The sequence below is a fragment of the Stenella coeruleoalba genome (genome assembly GCF_951394435.1).
Source record: "Stenella coeruleoalba genome assembly, chromosome: 7".
NCBI classification, from domain to species: domain Eukaryota; kingdom Metazoa; phylum Chordata; class Mammalia; order Artiodactyla; family Delphinidae; genus Stenella; species Stenella coeruleoalba.
Window position 1 is genome coordinate 58347678 of NC_137153.1, and position 20026 is coordinate 58367703.

Below are 20026 nucleotides of genomic sequence, written 5' to 3' on the forward strand. Positions count from 1 at the left end.
CTCATAGATACAGAGAACAAATGGTGGTTGCCAGAGGGGAGATGGGGGAATGGGTGAAGTAGGTGAAGGGAATCAAGAGGTACAAACCTCCAGTTATAGAATAAATAAGTCACAGGGATGTATTATACACCATAAGGCATATCATCAATTATACCATAATAACTTTGTATGGGGACAGATGGTTACTAGATGACTTACCATGGTGATCACTTCATAATGTATTTAAATGTTGAATCACTATGTTGTATAACCTAACGTAATATTGTACATCAGCTATATTTCAATTTTAAAAAGATGAACTAAAATTTCAATACCATTACAGTTTAAAACCAAATTTAATGTCAAATTAGCCAGGAAACACTGATTAGTGTAAAATTTTTCAAACAATAAAGATTTGATGAATGAAAGGCTTAAAAAGAATTAATTAACTATGCCTTCAAGTTGCTATTCTGTTTATAATTAGTAGTATGATAATTTTCTACAGTGATATTTGGGTCATAGTCTCATAATACAGCCAATACAAACTTTACTTACATCTAATAGGTTTATGAACCAGGTTATGACCGGAAAAACTGTCCTTTTCATTGTTTTTTACTGAAGTAGAGTTGATTTGCAAAATTGTGTTAGTTTCAAGTGTACAGCAAAGTGTCCTTTTCTTTTTACAGTTGACAATTTTTTTCCTAATAAATTGTTTTTGTTTTATAAACGAAGCTTCCATTCTTCATTCATATAGAGAAAACATCTGGGACTTTTTTTAAGTGTGGATTGCACTTATATTTAAATTTTGTTCTCAAAGCTGTTAGTTCTCTTAGTAGCCTTTTGATATGCAAGAAATTCTACAGAACCTACCAACTAAATAAACAAAACTGCTGGGTCAAAAACAAAGTGCAAAGCAAGATAGAATACTAAGTTTCTAATTTTTGATTAACATGCTTTATTGTGTGACATAAAGAGTAAGTTTAGGTTAAATGTTAAAATGCTGATTCAACAAATTCTGTAATTCTAAACATGCACAGAAGTTTAAAAGACAAAATGGTAGGATAAAAGAACTCACTTCTTTTTGCCTTAGACATAATTCACATAAAGAGTTTATTACCCTAGGAATAAAAGTTCCTTACTGCTATGTTGGCTAACCAGATGATGTTCGGATGAACATTTACTGATCACTCACCATGAACCAAGAACTACTTTATAGATGTCATGATGAATCTACAACCAGTGTAGAAAGGGGACTAAAAATATCAAAATATTCAAAGAAAGTTCAGAAACATTTGTGACTGACAGACCTTAATGTATTATTAAAGAGGAGTCAAGGTTGGTTATAGAATATCTTTAACCAGAAAGATAATGAGATGACAAAGAACTATGTAGTATTTCCACCTTGGTATACTATACACACTGCTAAAGTAAATGAATTTCTGGCTTAATCTAACATGTCATTCTATCATCTTATCTTTCTTTGAGCCTATAAAAACTCATCCCTCACTTTTGCTAATCATGTATGAATATCATAAATGGATATGCATGTAAATAAAAATTTCTAATACAAACTCGTGAAAAAAACATAAAAAAGCATATGCAAACATTTATATCTAGAAATTAGCGAAATGAGCCCTGCTGATCTGCAATGGAAAAGTTGACTCAAACCATAAATAAGAATAAAAGCAATTAAGGGGAACTTTTAATAAGGTTAAAAATTATAGAAAAAACAAACAGGTAAAAAATAAATACCTTTACTTAGTCACTAGATTTGTTTAATGAAATTAGCATTTTAAAGGTAGGTTGAACTTTTGTAGCAGTGATACGTAACACCTATAATTTCTGAACAGTTTTGAACTCACATAAGCTTTTAAATTAGTTTAAATATATTTAAGCCATTACAAAAGAATTCTGAAAAGAACAGAGGAGCATCAGAACCTGCAACCGACATCATATACTTATGCTCCACATCTCACCTTTTTATCTTATCTTCCACCCAGTTACCACATAGGCAGCCCATTTGTAAGGACTCCAGGAGAGCTTGCTCAGCTAAACTGAATTTGATCTGGTTAGCTTTCATAATCATCACCATCTGCAGCTTTTCCTTTGATCATATTGAAGATAACTAATCTCTCTTACTTCTTCATAAAACAGTTTACTATTTTTTTCCCTCCTTGCTCACCTATGCTGCTTCCACGGATGTGAGCATTCTATGATCCCAATTGCTTATGGCATATGATGAACTGTCATCTTCCCTTACACAGCTTTACACTTAGTTTATTTTTCAGAAAATGCTACTGTCCAATCTCAATTTAGGCCCTGACATATAAATATCTCCCTCTATCTCTATCTTTCTCTCTCTCTCTCCTTCTCTCTCTCTCTCTCTCTCACACACACACACACACACACACACGCACACACACACACACACGCACACGCACACACACATGCACACTCACATGTGCACACACGCACACAAACACAATACTATTTTATTTTTTCCCAGGTCAAAAATGAGATTTAAATTTTCAAAACTTAAGAATATACATATTAATAAATTTCAAAAAGCTTAATAAAAAAGCTTTATGCCCACATTATAAATTTAGGAAGCCAGTCATATAATGCACATTTAAATACACAAATACAAACATACACACATTTGAGAAATACTATTTAATAGTATTAAATTTTTAAGGACCACTAAGAGAGACAGAAAGTGATGTTTATATTAGCAAAAACAATGCTCATATATAAATACTACTCCTATTATTGGTAAGAAGCAGGAATCAACAAATTTTTAGTAAAAATTCAGAATAGAATTCTTATTAGCCCATTAGTTTTGAATGCCTCCTGCAAAATCAGAAACATGTCCTTCTAAAACAAACCTAACTGATCATTTGATGCAAAAATATTATCAAGAAACTTTTACTTTACCACAAAGCACAGCAATCAAAGCACTTGCCCAAATCCTATCTAATGCTAGCAATCATTATTATTATATAATCAGTCAAGCCCCCAAAGTACAGGGAAAAAATATACACTTGACCATTTTCAATCACAAGTTCTTTAGAGAATAAAATATTCTTTGAGCAAAACCTCATGAGAACTAGAATTCCCTTTTCAATATGTGGTCTCTCCTAGAGCTGTAACTAAATATTACTGAGTGGCAGAAAAACAAATCTCAAGAAATGATGGACTTAAAAAAATTTCATTGTGGAAAGCACAAAGCAAATCCTAATACCAATTTGAAAATGATAGCTCCCCTGCTTCAAGAGAAGCAGATATAAAAACTCACAGTACAAAAAAAAAAAAAAAACCTCACAGTAATGACTAAAAGACCCAACTGGATCTATTGAACCTCTGAAGGGCTTTAATAAGCATGATCACTAAGCAGCTTAAACTTGAAATTCGGTTTTAATTAGTAGTTGATTAAATCATTATTAAATTCATAGAATTTAAAATTAATAGTTCAACTTTAATCAAAACTTTTTAAAGTCAAATTCAATAGTGTATAACATGGAACATGAAACTAATTTTGTTAAATCCTTAGATGTCCTATGTTGAAATTCTATTAATTCTATGACATTAAAAATAATAATATACTACTCATTTGCTAATCATATCTTCTAAATCCACACTTTGAATAGGAGTAATTTCACGAATATAGAAGTACAATTAATGTTGGCTGGGTTTATATTCCTTAAATATCAACAAAAGACTCAACATAACCAGTTTGAACTTTTCCAAAATTATGCTCTATATTTTTATTCTCTCTCTTGAAACAGGGAAGCTATCACTTTGCAACTGGCTTATTGACACTGTGTATATCCTGACCTCGATGATCTCTATGGTTTCTTCCAATTCTGAGAGACTATGTGACCTTAGGTTACACAATTGCTTTTTTTAAGTCTCAAAACTTCCTGAAGCCTTTGCATATATTAATAATACCTTGATCTCACTAGTAAACCTATAGAGGAAAGTGGCCTTAATTTTCTCTTACAATGCAACATAGAAAATAAAGACCAAGACTTGAATAATGGTCATGAATGTGACCTAAACTAGAAAACAAGTGGTTACCTCAAAGGGAGAGGAAAATTACCTGTAGCTAACTTATGCTTCCCATCTATATTCTATAAAAGCTGACACTATTATGTTCAATAGAAACATAACTGTGGGAAAGACACACTAGATTACATAGGATCATAGGATGTCATTAAAACAAAGTTTTATTTCCAAAAACAAAAGGTAAAAGCCTCTTCTTAAGGTATTTTCTCTTCAGTCAAAAACGATTATGAATTCAAAGCAAAAATAACAGACTGTAAGGATGCAGAACTAAAAAAAACTCCATTTTTTATGGTTTAAAATTCTTAATTTGACAGATATCTCTTTAGAGAGAAATTTATAAGATTCCCCTCCCAACTCAAAGGCTACTAACCTACAGAAAAAATAAAAGAAAATAAAGGACTATGTACCCAAAAAATGATTTAAGAAAGCTACAGATGTTTGTTTGTTTTTTTGTTTTGTTTTTTTTTTGCGTTACACGGGCCTCTCACTGCTGTGACCTCTCCCGTTGTGGAGCACAGGCTCCAGACGTGCAGGCTCAGCGGCCATGGCTCACGGGCCCAGCCATTCCGCGGCATGCGGGATCCTCCCAGACCGGGGCACGAACCCACGTCCCCCGCATCGGCAGGCGGACTCCCAACCACCGCGCCACCAGGGAAGCCCTACAGATGTTTTTTAATAAAAAATAAAACACTGTACTTACTATTTAAAGTAATAGTATTTTCATTAAATATTTTTAAAATTTCATATTATGGTTGGGTAAAGAGATAGAAAGCAACTGTTCTAAAAAGAATAAAACAGAACAAGTTAAAGGAGAAAGCTAATAATAAGGAAGGATAAAAAGAGGACAAGAAAACAGAAAGATGGAAGAAAATAAGGCATAAAGCTAGGACTTTAAGAGAGATGAAAAACAGAGAGGAACATATAAATAGTTAGGCTGAACCATGTGAACTGTAGATCACTTAGGCTGCAACCTGAATACGTTTCTGAACATCACAATGGCTCTTCCACCAGTCAGAACAATAGTGCTTTATAAGCTGAGTGCCAATGGTCCAAACAAGCAAACGGTGGTTGCTAGTGGGCTACAACTTGCCTATTTCAGACCATCCACCAAATTGTAAAAGTTAAAAAGTAAAAACCTATTGGCACCAAGTAAATTATTTTTAATCACAAAGCACCCTGAATTCAGTGGTGAATTCAGCCAGTCTTCTTTTATCTAGTCATTGGAGTGCTAGGAGACAAGAATCAGGAGGATTCACGCAACTTATATTGGTGACAATGTCTTCACCATTGCATTCTCAGTTATAACTCACTTTCCAAACTGTTTGATTACAGCAAGACCAATACTCAGCTCAATGACTCTGACATGTTTTTCTCCACCATGATTCACCCTCCTGAACCAGAAGTGAGAAGTGGGATAGCCTATGAAATTTAGGGTAGCACATAACAGTGAATAGGCACTACAGCATGCCACACAGAGAGCTCTAAGCTTTCTAAAATCCCACATCCAAAGAACTCAAACTACAAATTCAACCACAGTGTAAGCAATAATATCAATCCCTTTATCAGAACAAACTAGATATCCTGAGTTAAATGGAGACAGAGTTGAACATTAGAGGATATACAGACATTTGTTATGGGAAAAGAAGGAGCATTTCAGCCAATGTGGTCAAAAATATGAACAACCAAAACAGAAGCAAGAAAGTTATGAAAATATATAATTTGTTTAGGAAGCCAAGAGTACTCTAATGTGGCTGAAGCAAGACAGATAGAGAGCCACCTGTCTGTATATAATACTGGGTCATTTGAAAATGATGAAGAGTTTAAATGTTATCCCGTCATTACTTTCTTTGTCATTGTTACCTTTCTAACTCGGCAGCATTGATTTGGCTACCACTTCTTAGTATAACCCTGAGTTTCCATCTTTTTGGACAAGGAAAAAAATATTCATTTTCCTCAGTAACTAACATCGCTAAGAGTTGTGGAATATAATTGAAAGTGAAGTAGCCAAGTCTCTGGGGAAGGTATGTACGTGGAGAACAAGACAAAGAGGAAATAGGGTATTACTATAAACTTTATGCCCTCCCTCTTGGGGTTCTGAGCAAACTGCAGAGTAGGAGTATGTGCATCAACCAAATAAATCCATCCAACAAATGTCTACTGAGGCAAGTACTACTGTGGAATCTTGGCATGTAAAATGAAGTTAGCCTCAATGCACTCTCAATCTCTTGGCAGAGATAATACACATCAGATTTTGGTGTTATGATACAGATGCTAAACTAAGAACTAAGGAAACACAAAGTTGGGAGGGGGCAGAATTCTGAATTTAGATGGATGAAAAAGTAGGAAAAGACGGAACCATAGAATAGAAAGCGTCACAGACTGCAAAATTTCAGAGCTGACCATCACAGGATAATATAGGAATTTGTTAAGAGAATGAGCATTTCAGTCAACGTGGGTCAAAAAATAAACAGTCTGAACAAACGTAAGACACTGTGAAGACATATGTGTTTACGAAGCTGAGAGTACTTTACTGTGGCTGAAGCAAGACAAAGAGAGGGCAACGGCAATAGAAGAAGCTGGAAAAATTAACATAGAGCCACAAAGAAAAGGGCCTTAGATTACGTGACATGAAGTTGGACTTTATTCTGAAAGCCACAGGGAGACATTGATTGTTTTTTAATAAATGGAGGGAGACAAGAACAGATCAATACTTTAGAAAGATAAATTTGGTGATGGTGTGAAGGCTCGATTATTGGGGAATGGAGACAGAGTGATCAGGTTCAAAATGATTATAAAAGGGAGTCTTTGGGGCTTCCTTGGTAGCACACCGCAATGAAGAGTAGTCCCCACTCGCCACAACTAGAGAAAGCCTGTGCGCAGCAACAAAGACCCAACACAGTCAAAAATAAATTTAAAAAATAAAAATAGGGCTTCCCCGGTGACGCAGCAGTTAAGAATCCACCTGCCAATGCAGGGGACACGGGTTCGAGCCCTGGTCCAGGAAGATCCCACGTGCCACAGAGCAACTAAGCCCATGAGCCACAACTGCTGAGCCCGCGTATCACAACGACTTAAGCCTGCACGCCCAGAGCCTGTGTTCCCCAACAAGAGAAGCCACCGCAGTGAGAAGCCCGCACACCACAACGAAGAGTAGCCCCGGCTCGCCGCAACCAAAGAAAAGCCCACGCACAGCAATGAAGACCCAACGCAGCCAAAAATAAAATAAATTTATTTTTTAAAAAAGCGGGAGGAGTCTTTGAAATCATTAGATCTATCGATTATAAACCCTAACCCCACCTCCATCTAGGTAACATTGTTTTATGCACTTAAAAAAAAAGAAAAACACCTGAATCAGTTTGAAAACACTGTAATTCAGACTTTCCACTAATTCATTTAGTTTTCCCAATTATTCCAAAGAACAGAGGTTTTATTATGTATAGCTTTGTTGTAAACAGTGTCTCCAGTTTTGAAATTTTATATCAATGCCACCAAAATTACTTTCATACAATTATCTCATGGCATGTAGTAAGAAAAAAAACCTGTTAAACATCCAATTTGACCCAATAAAGTAACTGCCATAGGGTTTTCTTTTTTATCCTTACCATTACAAGTTCTTCCTGTAATTCACTGCAACTGTTTTCATTATACTGGAGTCTCTTTGAAAGGTCTATAATTACTTTCTTCTGTTCCTCGATTTCTTCATTTAGTTTCTTGTTTTTGGAGAAATACTCTCTCTCTAATCTGAAAAGTTAAAGTGTCAGAGCAGGTTTTTCAAATATGCTTTTATCAGGTCCTATTATACAACTTTAACACAAGTCGCAGATGTATTATATATCATGGTTTCATGCCCAGAGGTTTTAAAGGTCACTTCTCATTTTCTCAAATAGAAAGAATTGTACATTCTTAAATGAAAGACTCTGAAGGAATAACAGTTGAGGCCAATAGATAACATGTAGAGGTGGAAGTTGAAAAAGTGGCATAATATGCATGTTATCTAGAAATACAAAGTTAAATATCAGAAGAAACAGCTATAAGAATTAAAATTGGTTGCTTCAAAGGAGAAGAAACTGGTCGTAGAAAGCAATGGGGTACCAAAATGTGGTTTTTCATGAGCTTAAAAGCACTATTTTACTTTTTAGATTATGTACAAGTGCTAACTTTATTAAAATCAAATTTTAATTTAAAAATTAGTAATCAGCAAATATAAAATTAAATGCACCTGGTATTTGGTGCTGTTTTATAAATAAAGTCCAAGTTGAGTCCAGTGAAATGGTGAACAGCCCTTGCTGTCAGTAATCTCATGCACAACCCAAAGAAGTTGGCTCCTATGCTTCTGCCAACAGCCCCACCCAAGAGGAATGAGTAGGGCGGGAGTAAACTGAAGGTTCAAGGGAGCCCCAGTCTCTCTGAATCCAACAGAGAAGAGTCAGGACTTGACAGATGGAGGATTTTAGGCAAGAAAGGAAAGGGAGAAGAAGGAAACTTGTAGTTAAGAGCCGTTCTTTCCTACTGGATTCCCATTTTGTTGTTGTTGTTGTTATTGTTGTTTAAGAGTTCAGCTAAGAATTTGACAACAGTACAGCTGTTTTAAAAAATAGCCATCTTCAGGCTATCTTTTACCAAGAACATAAACAATAATAGTGCCACAAGTTATAATACTGGGTTGGCTAAAAAGTTCATTCAGTTTTTCAGTAATTTGGCTCTAGTATACCTTAGTTGTCTTTACCTTCATTCGAAACAATTTTGTTACACTGTACTGTGACAGCTGTCATATCAGCGTGCATTTAAAAAAACTTATCAAATTTGGTGAATTTTTGTGTAGCCATTTGGATACTGAAGATGGAAGAAAAAAGCAAATTTTTGGCATATTTTGGCAAATTTTTGGCATATTTTACGCAACTGAAACACAAAAAAAAGATTTGCGCAGTGTATGGAGAAGGTGCTGTGACTGATCGAACGTGTCAAAAGTGGTTTGCGAAGTTTTGTGCTGGAGATCTCTCGCTGGATGATGCTCCACGGTCGGGTAGACCAGTTGAAGTTGATAGTGATCAAATTGAGACATTAACTGAGAACAATCAATGTTATACCACGTGGGAGACAGCCGACATACTCAAAATATCCTAATCAAGCACTGAAAATCATTTGCACCAGCTTGGTTACGTTAATCGCTTTGATGTTTGAGTTCCACATAAGTTAAGTGAAAAAAAACCTTTATGACCGTATTTCCCGACGTGATTCTCTACTGAAGCGTAACAAAAATGTTCCGTTTTTAAAACAAATTGTGACGAGTGATAAAAAGTGTACAATAATGTGGAACGGAAGAGATCGTGGAGCAAGCGAAATGAACCACCACCAACCACACCAAAGGTCGGTCTTCATCCAAAGAAGGTGATGTTGTGTATACGGTGGGATTGGAAGGGAGTGAAAACCAAACAATTAATTCCAACAAGTACTGCTCTCAATTAGACCAACTGAAAGTGGCACTCGACGAAAAGCATCCGGAATTAGTCAACAGAAAACACATAATCTTCCATCAGGATAATGCAAGACTGCATGTTTCTTTGATGATCAGGCAAAAACTGTTACAGCCTGGCTGGGAAGTTCTGATTCACCCGCCATATTCACCAGACATTGCACCTTCGGATTTCCATTGATTTCGGTCTTTACAAAATTCTCTTAATGGAAAAAATTTCAATTCCCTGGAAGACAGTAAAAGGCACCTGGAACAGTTCTCTGCTCAAAAAGATTAAAAGTTTTGGGAAGATGGAATTATGAAGTTGCCTGAAAAATGGCAGAAGTTAGTGGAACAAAATGGTGAATACATTGTTCAATAAAGTTCTTGGTGAAAATAAAAAATGTGTCTTTTATTTTTACTTAAAAACCAAAGGAACTTTTTGGCCAACCCAGTACTTTTGTACTTCTTTTTATACTTTTGGTTGATGTATTTAGAAAAATAAAGAAGTCCCTAAATACTGAATGTAATAAAATAAATAAATTTAGATTCAGTCTGTTCAGTATCATATCCTTGACTAGCATTATTTTAAACTAAATTTAAACTTAAACTAGATGTAAGGATTATCAGGATCTTCTCCCTACCATTGCCCAACAATCAGTTAGTTACAACAGCTAATGAAGACCTGACACATTGAAGGGAATTCCCTGGCGGTCCAGTGGTTAGGTCTCTGTGCTTTCACTGCCAAAGGCACAGGTTCGATCCCTGGTGGGGGAATTAAGATCCCACAAGCCGCTCAGTGTGGCCAAAAATTTCAAGTATAAAAAAAATTACTGAAAAATTTTAGTTTTATACTGTAAGTTTTCAATGGAAAAAAATTTATAACTAAGAAAATTTAATTAGAGGAATATAGAGAATATATATTCTTTCTAAAATTATACATTATATGTATTCATTAAAATAGCCTGTTATTCAAATTCTTAGCTGAGTTCAAAAGATATGTTTAATATATAATAATTTTACTTATTATATTATTATATGTAATATTTAATATATAATAATATATTAAATATATACATATATTCCATCTAATATATATGTATACATATATATTCCACTGAAAATAGTTTCATGCAGGAATATTCACTGTTATGAAACTGTTGGCCAAAATTAAAACTCTAAAATACACACACAGCTTTTTTCTCCTGCCTTTTAATGAGATCCTGCCTAGATCTACCTGGAAGGAAACAGAAGTTTAAAACCCTTAACCACCTGCAAGGTTCAGGCAGCATTTCCTCTATAACCTCGTTATCACCAACTGCTAAATCAGATCTATCCAAAAGGTAAAAGAATGTCCTACCCCAAAACTCACTGCTCTCAGAGTTGTAAATTAAAGGTATTATTTACCTTAAAGACCTAAAATATCAATTCTCCTTTTGAAATACATTATCCAAAACTTAGAACTACTTTGAAAAATTAATACTTGAGAGTTTGTGACTCTAAAAGATTTTAAAGACGATTCTGAAAAAGAATCAGACGTATAGGTGGAAAATGAAATAACTTATCCAATCATCCCTCATGTCATATCAGTCCTTCTCATACCACTGATAAATGGAAAGGAAGTGGCTGTCGTATGACATACAATGACAAGAAGGAGGGGATGGGGGAGAGAAGTCACAGAAACTATCAATGAGTCGTGGACTTTAATTACTACTTAATTTTTACTGTTTCTTGTTTATTTATTAATATTATTAGTAACTTTTATTATAGACAGTTATATAGGGATGAAGAACAGATAAGGGACATTATATTAAAGCATTTAGGATTGTCAGCTGGTGCTTAGCTGTAATACATAATTAATATTTAGAACTGTTAGTTTGTGTTTATTGGAATACAAAACTTGAGTAAAATTTTTCAAGCACCAAAACACAAATAATAGCAAAACGAACATAAGGAAAAAATTTGCTCTGGAGTCCAATTTTAAAAGTGCATAGGTTACAATCTTGGAGCTTAAACGTTAGCAATTATCTTAGAATTCCTCTAATCCAACCTTTGCAGAGCTCTCTTTTTCGGTATCCATGACAAAGAATCATCTACCCCCTGTTTCGAACTTTCCAAGGCAGAGAGTTCACTAGTTCCCCAAAGAAGCCTATTATTTCACTGCTGGAAAGCTTTAATTGTTGGGAGTACAGTCTGACTTCTTACAGTTTCACTAGTAGGTCATAATCATTACCTCAAAGCAACAGTAAAGAAGCCTGTACTATATGCTACATAAAGGCCCTTCAAACATATTTATATATAAATGTGCAGATTCAAGATATGATTCAAAGGAAATAAAGGAGCATAAGTCCTTAAAATAATGTTCACAGAATGTCATTTAAGTCATTCTGGAGGAAGCAAGAAAATTCAGTTAAGAATTACTCATTTAATGTATTATAAGCATTACTAATAAAGGTAATCACAGTTAAAGAGTTTTAAATTTTTTCAAACTTGTCTTTCAAGTGCCATCTTTATAATTCCTGCCATACTCACAACTCTAAATAATACTTTTCTTTAAATTAACTCACATCGTAAGTTAAATGAAGTATTTTAAAAGGAAACTATATTATAACTGTAAATGGAAAACTACTATCTGTCATAAATAAACTTTAAAAATAAATACATAACTCTAATATATCAACCTATTATCATGTCATGTACCAATGGTGGTACACATTTCCTCCTCTGAGAGGAAATGGCTTAAAATGTCTACTATTGACTTATTTTTGGAAGCATATTAAATAGCTATAGACTTCTTAAAAAATTTCACAGAACTTTTCAGATGATAGACATATGAATTGAAAAAGGTTAAAATCAATAGGAGTCAGAAAGATCCTGACTCTACACTTAGCTGTGTGTCCTTACCCTTGTTAGGCCTCAATTTTCACATCTGTAGAACAGCGATAAAAAAGAGTAGCTACCTCATAGGGTGTTATAAATTAAATAAAACCATGCAATGTTAGGTATGGAGTGAGCCACATACATGTTAGCCCCCGTAGCAGTATTATTCCTACTATTATTTCTACAGTTTACGAATATCTCAAACATTACCCATCTCCCACAGAGCCCATTTTAGGTGGCCTAGAAGTCAAGGCCTTAAAGATACTATTACATCAGTAAATACAAAATATATTAATATATTTACTTTCTAGTATAAGAAAGTATTTCTGCATTTCTGAGACTCCTTGGAATTGCCATGATACTTCAAAATCCAACAGAGCATTTCCATATTTATCTAGTACTACACATTCATACTCATGTAGATTTCATAAACTCTTAATATTAATTTAGATTGTTTTACAGTATAACACTTACATATTTAGTTTTGCAAAGCTCTCTTGTGCATTATGCTTTTCTCGTTCATATGCACTTTCAACTTCTTTGAATTCATTCTTGATCATTTCCAAATCAGCAACAGCTTCTGCTTGGCTGGCCTTTTCTACCTGCAAAGCTCCTTCAAGGTCTCGAATCCGTAACTACCAGATGACAGAAAAGTAATTAAAGCAAGAAAGGAAACACTAGCACCAATCTCAAATTGAGTAGAATACTTTATCAAACAGCAGATTATCATTCATCCAAACAAGTCTTTCTTTCTGTTTTTGGTTTAAAAAAGGAAAATAAACAAAGGGCAGTTTATTCCCTTTCTCAACATGTGTAATGGAAGAGAAGAGTGGAAGAATACAGACTCAACTGTGCTATGAAAAGGGACAGGCGTATACAATATAATGTGTCCCATCAAAGTGCCTAATTTTGATCTACTAACCCATTTGGACATTTTTTTTATAAACATAATAAATTAAGCGGTTTTTGAAAACTAGAGGGAAGTATCCTTCCTCTCTTTTGAGAAACATTATTATATGAACATCTTTATAAGCCTAACAAAGTTAACAGATCTTTTTATTCCTGGAGATTTCTTACTGTAGAAAAGCAAAATATTTATTATCAAATAATACTATTGGGCTTCCCTGGTGGCGCAGTGGTTGAGAGTCCGCCTGCCGATGCAGGGGACACGGTTCCGTGCCCCGGTCTGGGAAGATCCCACATGCCGCGGAGCGGCTGGGCCCGTGAGCCATGGCCGCTGAGCCTGCGCGTCCGGAGCCTGTGCTCCGCAACGGGAGAGGCCACAACAGTGAGAGGCCCATGTACCGCAAAAAAAAAAAAAAAAAAAAAAATCAAATTTGACTAAAATATTTGTGGGTGTAGTAATATGATATCTAGGATTTGCTTCAAAATAATCTGGGGGTGGTGGAGTAGAAGAGCGCTAATATTATAGATAAAACACAACTGTCCTGTGAGATAAGTCTTGAAGCTGAGTGATGGGTACACGGGGAGTCCATTTTACTATTCTCTCTACTTTTTCATGTACTTGAAATTTTACACAACAAGACATTTTAAAAACTAGATTCCCTGTATATGCCAACAGTAGAATAGATAAAGTGCATATCCATAAAAGAATAATTTGTAGCTATAAAAAGGCTACAAAATAACTTTTGAAAAGCAAGTTGTCTACAAGGTTCTCTGTGTAGTGTTAATACATATTGGGAGAAGCAGAGTCCAGATTATTGTATGTAGTATGCTATATTTTAGCATATACAAGTGGAAAAAATAAGGATAGACAGCAGGAAAGAGAGAACAATAGGAGAGACAAGTGAAAGCAAGAGTTCCCGATCGCCTCAATTTTGTTTTAATTTTTGAACTATGTGAATATTTTATCTTTTTAGAAAATTAAGTTAAGAATAAAAAAATAGCTTGCTAAAGCTCACAAAAGGAGGGTGGTAGGAAAAAAATGCTTCACACTAGATAGAAAATGGGGCTTTAGAACTGTAAGTCTCAGGTTTGAGTCGCAGCTCTACAAATCAACTTATATGCCCTTGGGCATATTAAACTCCAAAAGCCTGAGGTTCCTCATCTGTAAACAGTAAATACTAACAATAACAATAATAATAATAATATACAGACTCTACAGGGTGGCTACAAAGACCTAATGAGACAACATTTATTTAATATTAATTTGTATTTAACATTAAATGTAAATATATAATAACTATTTAATAAGTGTTTAAATATTTATTAGGCACTTAATATGTGCCAGGCAATGTAGTGCTCACGGTATATACAATCATCATGAAAATATACAGTCTCAGCTCTTGTTAGGAAAGGACAGACCATAAGAGAACATAGGCAAGTGCCTCCTGTCACAGAAGCAGGCCCAAAGGGCCATGAAATCAGAAAAAAGCTATGAACTCTGTGTGACACAAGCTTCCCAGGGATGGCAAAACATAACCTGAGTTAGGAAAAATGAACTCACCAAAAAACGAAGCGCAGGAAATATGAAAACGTTTCATAAATTAATCCATACAAATAGTAATCACCAGAATTATTTCTAATTATCCAAAACTATTTTGGATTAATTGAAACACCTATTCTCTTACACTAAAGTAAGGAAGTAGAATAGGTATGTAGATACAATACAACTTTGTACATTTTCAAATTTGGTCTTTTAAACTATTTTTCTTTGTTGTTATTATGTCTAAACCCAGTGTACAAGTAAAAATTAATAAGTCTAGGAAACATTTTCTTCTATCTACATTGGTATGTTCTTTCAGAAACTATGCACATTCAATCACAAATGATAAACCAATCCAACTGAAAGAAAAATAGACAAACAATTCCAAGTCACTCTTGTGAATCTACTTTCTCATTTTTATGACATAGCATCCAAACAAATTCAATAACAGAATACTTCAAACATATTTTTAACTCCCATTTATAGTAAGATGGTGATTAATTACAACTCAGTAGTCTCATTTGTTTTTAAACTACTCTGAAACTGAATTTTACTGGGTGTACCTCACTAAAAATGTTTGTCAATATTTATAGATCTATGATTCAAATACACACTTTTGCTTTTTTCCTAAGTTAGAGCACTAAGTTGGGTATCAAATATTAATTTTTAATTATATGAGTAAAAAATACACATGTAACAATTTTCATTTTTATACCTATTAACTATATATTCCCAGTGATATAACTACAATGAAAAACTTAATTTTGAATTCTACTTCTTGCATGAATTTAAAACTTCAGCCTTATTGCCTATTAATGCCATTTTGGGTAATCCAATCATTTTTTTCTAAAAAAAAAAACAACCAAAAAAGCTTAACTAAAAAAAAAAAAAAAAAAAAGCTTAACTTACACAAATTTGCTTTACATATAGATGCACTCAAATACATGGGTCTGACCACCTAGAGGGGTGGGATAGGGAGGGTGGGAGGGAGGGAGATGCAAGAGGGAAGAGATATGGGGACATATGTATATGTATAACTGATTCACTTTGTTATAAAGCAGAAACTGACACACCATTGTAAAGCAATTATACTCTAATAAAGATGTTAAAAAAAAATACATGGGTCTGATAATTTTGCAGGTAAAAGGCATTTCATTAAAGATAAAAGTAAAAAACAATTATTTTAAAATTCTTACAAAGTTAGTTGCATCCTAGTTAAGACCTGTTTAAATAATAAAACTCTGCAAATTCTATTAATTAATTTTTAATATGGGGAAAAGTCTAAGTCTTTTTTAAAAAACCAAATTAAATTATGGACTTGGACTTATGGAACTTTATGTAAAACTATTTACAACAAAGGCTGAGGGTCAGACTTGGTCCAGGACAGTAGTTTGCCAACCCCCAGTTAAAATGCCTTTACTAACCTTAGGAGTTCCTTCTCATTCTCTAAGCCCTAGGGAAATGGACGCTTTCCTTAGGATGCCTTCATTCAGTTCCCCTCTCAGATTTAATCCTTCTCTTTATTACGCTCCCATAGTACTTTAGTATTTAATATTTCTACCTATACATCAACATATATAGGTACACAGTATCTCTGGTAATGGAATTTTGAGTCCCAAAAGGAGCTCATTCACCTTTATGCCTTCAGCTCTTAATATAGTGACAGGTGATATGCACAGGATATGCACTCAATCAATGAAGGTGCATATTTTAAAATGTTTTCAGAAAGAAATTCATCCCAAGGTTGTTGATAAAAAGAACACTCTGATCAGCAGATCTTCCTGTAACGCGCCAGATGGCAAACACATTGGACTTTGCAGAACGTGAGGTCTCTGTCGCAGCTACTCCACTTTGCCAAGGTAGCACAAAGCCACCATGGACAAGATAAAACTTCATAAGCACGCTCAGTGGGTAAGATTCAGCCTGTGGGGTGTAGTGTGCCAGCTCCTCTCTAATAGAGTAAAGACTATCTTCAACTATATCATTATAGTAAATAGAATAACGCGTCTTAACAACATGCTACCTGCTCTAAACGCACACCTTAGTTCTCTGAACATAATGCTGTTTTTCCCAGCTTAATAAAATCCATTAAAAAAATGTTGTTCACATTTTACCTGAATAATTTCAGAATTAAATTTTGATTCCAAATGTGCTGCTCTCTCTGCTTCAATATCTTCTTCTAATTTCCTCACTCTTAGAGTAGTTGCCTGAAAACATTAAGTTTAAACATTGGAATTTAAATTGAATATAGGCCACTATATTGTAATTAACACTTTGGATTACTATAGCCTCATTTTTTCATTTGCAAGAGCATAAAAGTCATGTTGCAAAAAGTAATGCTCGGGAAGAATGCTCCAGAGCTTGTTTTCTTTTTCTTTATTCAGTTATACTTTACATGTAATAAATTACACATATTGAAATTGTATAACATGGTAAGTTTTGTATATATACACCCACGAAATCATTGCCATAATCAAGACAGACAAATATTTCTGTTACCCCAGAAGATTCCTTGTGTCCCTTGGTAACCCCGTCATCCAGTTCTCACCACCCCACCCCTAACCCCTAAGTAAACACTGATCTGCTTTTTTGTCACTATAGATCATTTCCTGTTTTCCAGAATTCAATATAAATTGAATCACACAGTGCATATTATTTATTGCCTGGCTTCTTTCTCCCCACAAAATTATTTTGAGTTTCATCCATGTGGTTGCACATATCAATAGTTCACTTTTGGGCTTCCCTGGTGGCGCAGTGGTTGAGAGTCCGCCTGCCGATGCAGGGGACACGGGTTCGTGCCCCGGTCCGGGAAGATCCCACATGCCGCGGAGCAGCTGTGCCCGTGAGCCATGGCCGCTGAGCCTGCGCGTCCGGAGCCTGTTGCTCCGCAACGGGAGAGGCCACAACAGTGAGAGGCCCGCGTAACCCCCCCCCCAAAAAAAAAAAAAACCCCAAAAAAATAGTTCACTTTTTACTGTTAAAGTGTTTCACTGTGTTGATACACCACAATCGGTTTATCAGTTCACCTACTGATGGACATTTGAATTGGATGCTATACAAAGGAATATATATAGGGCTATATTAGGGCTATACAAAGGAATCTTCTATGAGCAATTATGTATAAATCTTTGTATGGACATACACTTTCATTTCTCTAGGATAAATAGTGAAAGACAGAATGACTGGGTCAGATGGTAGGCGTATGTTTAATGTTTTATGAAACTGACAAACTGTTTCACAAACTGTTTCCAATTTCATACATCTTCACCAACACTTGGCATGGTAGTCTTTTGGGTTATTTGGGGGCAAGGGTTAGACATTCAAATAGGAATGTAATGGTATCTCATTTTAGTTTCAATTTTCATTTTCCTAATAATTAATGGCATTGAGCATCTTTTCATGTATTTATTTACTATCTGTACATCTTTTCTGGTGAAGTTTCTGCTTAAATCTTTTTCTCTTTTTTTTTTTTTTTTTTTCCCCGGTACGCGGGCCTCTCACTGCTGTGGCCTCTCCCGTTGCGGAGCACAGGCTCCGGACGCGGAGGCTCAGCGGCCATGGCTCACGGGCCCAGCCGCTCCGCGGCATGTGGGATCTTCCCGGTCCGGGGCACGAACCCGCGTCCCCTGCATCGGCAGGCGGACTCTCAACCACTGCGCCACCAGGGAAGCCCCTTTTTCTCATTTTTTAATTGGGCTGTTTGTTTTTTTATTATTGAATCTTGAAAATTCATTATATAATCTGGATACAAGTCATTTGTTGGGTACGTGATTTGCAAATATTTACTCCCAAATATTGTCTACAGCTTGTCTTTCCATTCTCTTAACGTTAGTGTCTTTCACATAGCAAAAGTTTTTGTTATGACAAAGTCTAATTTATTAGTTTTTCAAGCTGGAGTCAGCCCCGCCACACCTGGAGTCCTGTCTGTCAAATATAGATAGTTCAACAGTGAAAGAGAAAGACAATAGTAATTTCCTTTCCTTTCTTAGATAAAATTTGGGCAATAAATGTTTCTATTCGTTATACTTACTCTGTCATTTAGCCTTAGCTATAGGTTTTTTTTTTTTTAAATGCTCGGCTTGATTAGTTTGATTTTTCCTCTTTTCTCCCACCATTTCTTTTTTGCATACAGAGATGGTAATGTATCACAACCAGAAGGGGCATAAATAAAAATAGGATAATCCAAAAATTAATCAAGTGGTCTGTGGATAAGTGAGAAATGACTACACTTTTCCTTGAGCAAAACATGTTCCTATAATGTCTGCTACAGTGCAGAGCATAAACACAAAAAAGGTGAAAAAAAACCCAGTGCCCATCAACTGATGAATGGATAAACAAAATGTGGTATATCCATACAATGGAATATTATTCAGCCATAAAAAGGAATTAAGTACCAACACATGCCACAACATAGATTAACCTTGAAAATATATGTTAAGCGAAAGATACCAGACACAAAAGACCACATATTAAATGACTTCATTTATATGAAATGGCCAGAATAGGCAAATTCATAGAGATAGAAAGTGTATGAGTGGTTTCCAATAGCTGGGGACAGGGGAAGGAAGGAATGAGCACTGACTGCTAATGGGCATAAAGTTTCTTATTGGGGTGATAAGAATGTTCCAAAATCAGATAGTGGCAATGGTTTCATAACCCTGAACTGCATACTTTAAAAGAGTGTATTCAATACTACGTGAACTATATCTCAATAAAAAATAAAAAGAATCCCTAAGTGTAAGAACCAATGACATTTCAAAGAAGTGACCGCCACCTATGTCAAGCTTCTTCATTTCTGTTTAAAAGTTCCTCTCAATGCTGACTTTGAATCCTAGAACAAGGGATCCCCACTGGTTGTAGGTACGAAGGTGATACATACTAGATCAGAAAAATTCTTAATGGTTAGCCAGATTAAAATGAGTATTACCCTAGGTAGGGCCAATACTAGTAAAAAAAAAATTTTTTTTAATGTAATGCCACAAGATGAAGTTCCTGTCCTTGAAGAACTAAAGTCAACTTTCTCAATATTCAAAATACTTGTGTTAGGTTCTGCAAGTCAGAAGTCTAACCAGTGTCAAGGAAATAACCCATAGACGTTGAGAATAAAGGATCAAAACAGGCAAAAAGCTAATAAAGTGCAAATAGAAGAAACCAGTCTAATAATGTTAATATATTCTTTTATATTCCAAAAGGCATTTACATAG

At 35.0% G+C, this 20026-nt stretch overlaps 1 protein-coding gene across 6 annotated transcripts in view; it reads right to left on the reverse strand.

The window, feature by feature from the left end:
- CCDC171 (coiled-coil domain containing 171) overlaps positions 1 to 20026 on the reverse strand; it is a 358505-nt gene that overhangs the window by 260576 nt on the left and 77903 nt on the right. For all 6 annotated transcript variants that reach the window (XM_079927995.1, XM_079927997.1, XM_079927993.1 and 3 more), the window contains 3 exons: positions 16937 to 17029; positions 12851 to 13011; positions 7647 to 7785 (listed from right to left, as the gene is read on the reverse strand). In XM_079927995.1, the coding sequence (XP_079784121.1) occupies positions 7647 to 7785; positions 12851 to 13011; positions 16937 to 17029 (393 nt within the window). The remainder of the gene's footprint in view (positions 1 to 7646; positions 7786 to 12850; positions 13012 to 16936; positions 17030 to 20026) is intronic.